Source organism: Penaeus chinensis, chromosome 34 (assembly GCF_019202785.1).
Source record: "Penaeus chinensis breed Huanghai No. 1 chromosome 34, ASM1920278v2, whole genome shotgun sequence".
Lineage (NCBI taxonomy): Eukaryota > Metazoa > Arthropoda > Malacostraca > Decapoda > Penaeidae > Penaeus > Penaeus chinensis.
In genome coordinates, this window is record NC_061852.1 from 30,939,596 (window position 1) to 30,944,595 (window position 5,000).

A 5,000-nucleotide genomic window follows, 5' to 3' on the forward strand; every position below is an offset into this window, starting at 1 on the left:
AGGGAGATTCTGAGACTTAGGGTAAATCCGACAGGGAGTATTGGCCTAATAGCAAGCCTATATATCGGTACTGAAAGTGCTGTAAAGTGTGTTAGTTCAGGGGTGAGGCAAGGCTGTGTCCTTGCACCAACACTTTGCAATACCTGCATGGACTGGATAATGGGCAGAGCTTCTACCCAAAGTCAGTGTGGAGCAACACTGGGCAATATCAAGCTTTCAGAACTTGACTTTGCCGACAGTGTTGCTATAGTTCCTGAAGTCACCGGTGGCGGCTGTTGATACATATAATAATGTGTATATATATACACATACATATACATATGCATACATATTTATCTATCTATATTTATCTATCTATATCTGTGTATATATGTATGTGTGTGTGTGTGTGTGTATGACTGTATATATATATTTATATATATATATATATATACATATATATACATATATACACATATATACATATGTGTGTGTGTGTGTAGTTATGTATGTATAGAAATATATGTATTTATGTATCATCTAGTGTACGTTGGACGCAACACCCAGTTATATTTCTGAATATGCTGACTTTTACCATAGCCCTTATGTCATAGAAAACAGGCATTCACCGTTTGTTGAACAGTCCCCAGAACAAACATGCGTCTGGTCGAGGTGGAGGTTGGGAGCCGGAGTTTCGAGGCCTCCGTGGTGTTCCAGCTGCTGCCGTCGCCGTCCTTCGTGCTCAGCTTCAAGTCGCCCGAACATTCCTACTTCGTGAAAGGTAGGCTTTTCGCTTTCTGTGTTTTTTTCTGTTTATTTTCCGTATTTACAGCGATAAGATTATTGTTACTTGTTTTGCTTGTGTTCACTGCTGGCTCATCGCTGGTGCATAACCGGGACCCTGAGGAAGCTATGCTTAGGCCTATTTAAGGTGGAAAAGAATAAACATCACAGTAAATAAAGAGACGAGTAAAGAACAAAGTTGTGGTTAGTAAAATCAGAGTAAATAAACGGAAAGTCATAAAAACGCGCATGGTTCAGTGTAAAAAGTAATTTTTAAAAAATAACAAGGTTAATATGAATACGCATAGATTGTACAACCTTGTTTCCGCATCCTCAGTGTAAAACCTGTACAGTAATGCAAAAGTATAAATCAAAATACAGTCTGATTATCCACTTCATTTATTAAATAAAAACATGTTGTTACGTTGTAATACTTAAATAATAAATTCGGGAACGCATATATATATTGTCAGAGGGGATGCAGAATCAGAATTGTAGAGCAGAGCGACAGTAGTCAATGCATGGCATGTATGTATGTGTGTGTGTGTGTGTGTGTGTGTGTGTGTGTGTGTGTGTGTGTGTGTGTGTGTGTGTGTGTGTGTGTGTGTGTGTGTGTGTGTGTGTGTGTGTGTGTGTGTGTGAGTGTCTGTGAAGTGGAGTAATGTAAGGGAGTTAGGCCTGGTTATAATTCCGAGGAGAGGCGTGTAAAGATGTTCCATCTATATACTCATATGAAATTAAAGAAACGTGATTTGGTATTTTCCATCCTTCCATTATCGCAGTCTTTCTTTGCTCTTTCAAAAATAGTTGGGGGCTTACCAAAAGCTATAATAAATTTACTAGTTTATTGTTTACCAGCAAACATAAAACACAGAACGTAAAAACGACACACGAGCACAGAAAAACTCGTAAAGACAAACAGAACAATGTTATAACAAATACGAAGCATAGAAAAAAGAAACATAGATCCCACTTTTCTCATGTATACTTGGCTAAAACAAAACTAAGGTTTGCTTCTCATTAATATTTTAAAATATTTGCGAAATGAAAACTGTTTCTATAATTGTTTGAATATTTTCCGGTTTAGCTCATATAATGAAATATATAATTTCTATGACAAAACATCGTACAAGAATAGAGAACCATTTTGTAAAATCTGTTCACTGTTCATAAACTGTTCAGTGCAGTCTGTTTGGGCTTTTCCGGCTAAGCTTTAAGTCTAAGGACGCTCCCCTACGTCTTCCCGTTTTCTGTTAGTCGAAGTCGGGTTAAAACAGGGGCTATGGGCGACTTAGAAGACATAGGAGGATGCAACTTTCACCGTGGAGCGAGGGTGGACACCGTCATTCTTTTCGTAAGGGGTTGCCCCTCGTAGGGGGAACACGGAAGGCATAATGTAGGGGACCGTAAAGGATGTATAAGTCAGATATGCGAAGCTGAGCCTCACCTGCGGATATGCTTATGAGGGGAGCACAGTCCGTGCCGCATAATGCCGTGTGTGAGCCACCTGGTGCTGGCTCGGCTGAGCTTAGTCCTTGTTCATTGTGGTGTCCAACCACAGCAGTAACCTCTAGGCGCGAACCGCCGACCCCTTGGGTGAGAGGCTGACACGTTACCTGGTCTGTTAGGCTGCTTGAATCATGGCATTGCAAGGCTGGCTATAAGCACATCCATGTTTTCACTCTGTGGGAGGTTTATTGCATCTAAGTCAGTGGACCAAGGCATTCTGAAAGGCTTGCCAGTTGGCATTGCCTGTTTTCCATCTATAATTGTGCTGTGGCATTGGGGCTGCGTCAGCATCCAAGAGGGTGGTAATAGTGCCATAGTGGTTATTTGTAAAAGTCTCATCAACATACCATCTGATTCTCTCCTCCTGGGCCGCAGGAGGAGAGACCCCTCCCTAGACATGCATTGGCTCTTGGGTATTGAGAAGAGCGATCTCGGGGAATGTCTCAAGCACATTAGCTATGTGATAGCCTGCCACATCCGGTCCCCTGCAGGGAGCCTGAATAGGGTGGTGTGCCATGATATCTCCTTCTATGAACACTCGGTCTTGTGCTGCCCTCGACCAGGCGGATCTCAACAGCAAAGACTTGACATCTCCACAGTGCGGTGCATCGGCTATTGCGGAACAGATAATTGATGCTCTGACCAGGGTGATCAAGCCTAATGGTCTACTGAGAGGTGGAGAAACTTTGGTAGCTCTGACTTTTGTTGGTTTTCTCTTTACCTGAATAAGCTTAGTGACTGCACAGTTTCTGCCTGTTTTGGCTCTGCTTGTGAGGGCTCAGCCAAGGTTGGAATTAGGAGTGAAGGGTGGAGTAGGAGCTTCCCTTCACGGCTACAACAGTTTTGGTCACTATCACCATGGCGACCATGACTGCCTTCTCTGCATCCTCATTCGACCTGCTACTGCAGTGACTACAGCAGTCAACAGGAGAGTCATATCTTCCTCGTCAAAGAGGAGTTGGTCAGCTCTTGGGGAGGATTTTGCAGAGTTCTTTGAACTATTATTTCTCTGGTTCTTTTTCTGCATACCTGCAAGGGCCAGAAACTTCTTTTTGTGTCCAGTGTCAGCAGGGGAGGTTCATCCTACCTCCTATGAGGTCGGGGAGCCCTTTCTCTTTTGTTTTGTCCCTAGACATGGGTGCCTGGGGGAGCAGGAACAAAATCTGATACCTTTTCAAAGAGAGTTGACACCCTCTATTCGAGTCGGCATTAGTTGGCACAGGCTTCATAGACATAGCCCGGGCGAGACTCAGCTTCATATATCTGGCTTATCCTCATAACAACTCAAGCTTCTGGGCTAGTACAGTAGTAATGTATCAGCCTCTCATCCGAGGGGTCGGCGGTTCGTGTCCCGCCCCTGCGCGAGAAGTTGCAACTGTCGCCTGGAAGTTTCTGCGGGTAAGGAGTAAGCTCAGTCGAGTCAGCACCAGCTGACACACTCTGATCGAGTCGGCATTAGTCAGCATAGGCCAGGCTTCCTTCATAGGCATAGCCCGAGCGAGGTTCAGCTTCGCATAGTCGGCTTATCCTTATCCAGGTAGCACACCCATTAATTTTGCAAAAGGAAACCAGTATGAAATGCAAAATGGTTTCAAAGTACAAGGAATAAAAGTGAAAAAGTCGTAGCAGACACATCATGTGACTCATATAGATAATGTAATGTTATGTGAATCATGTTTCATATGTGAATAACAAAGATTATGACAGATTTTTCAGTAACGTATACGACTGATTTAAATAACACTCAAATTACAAGAAAAATAGGCAAGACAGACAGAAATAAAAGGAAGCATAGGAACCAGGTTAGCGGCAGGATGCGGCTCGAGTCGCTCCGAGGATTACCGCAGGATGTGGGGCAGGAGGGAGATAGCTTAGAGGCAGGATAGGGCAGGGAAAAGGCAGAAGCAAGAACAAAAAGGAGTAGATGATAGTGAACTTAGCCCAGAGGTGGAGGGAAGGGAATGAATGAAAGGAGAAAGCTAGTATGAGGACTATTGTGGGAATTAATGGGTGAAAGGGATTGGGGGATAGATGGGTCTGGTCTTGGGGGTTGGAAACCTCACAGCCATTAAATAGAGCAAACGGACAGGCCCAGTGAGGGTAACTGCATCCGTATGCGCGTTTTCTGCTGTTATATTGGTTTTGTTCATTATTCAGAGTAATTTTTAAGTTTCACGTATTATATCCTATATCCGAGAAACACTTTATAAGCAACACAAACAATAAAAAGAAAAATATATATTTAGAAACTATACGTGGCTTGGACACCTTAAGGGAGGAAATCAATATTACGGTTCAAAAAAATTAACTTTTTTTTAAATGACACATCGTGAGGTCAAGATAGGCTACCTACGCTATGTTGCCAAGGCTTTAGAATTTAAAGGTCCGACATTCTACGCACACGCCACTCAATTTAAGCTTTCACTTAGTTTCGTATATCTTCCTGTGTATCTTTTTTTCGGAGTTTGTCGTTACTAAAATGTATGATACTGTACGACAGTTTCGGATCAGTAGGAGCACGTGCATTTACTTATTTATTTATTTATTTATTATTATCATTATTATTATTATTATGATCATTATTATTATTATTACTATTATTGTTATTACTATTATTATTATCATCATCATCATCATCATCATCATCATCATCATCATCATCATCATCATCATCATCATCATCATCATCATCATCATCATCATCATCATTATGATAACAATAATAATAA

General features: G+C 41.9%; 1 protein-coding gene across 6 annotated transcripts in view; it reads left to right on the top strand.

The window, feature by feature from the left end:
- LOC125043864 overlaps positions 1-5,000 on the top strand; it is a 127,982-nt gene that overhangs the window by 88,648 nt on the left and 34,334 nt on the right. For all 6 annotated transcript variants that reach the window (XM_047640200.1, XM_047640204.1, XM_047640203.1 and 3 more), the window contains one exon: positions 623-760. In XM_047640200.1, the coding sequence (XP_047496156.1) occupies positions 623-760 (138 nt within the window). The remainder of the gene's footprint in view (positions 1-622; positions 761-5,000) is intronic.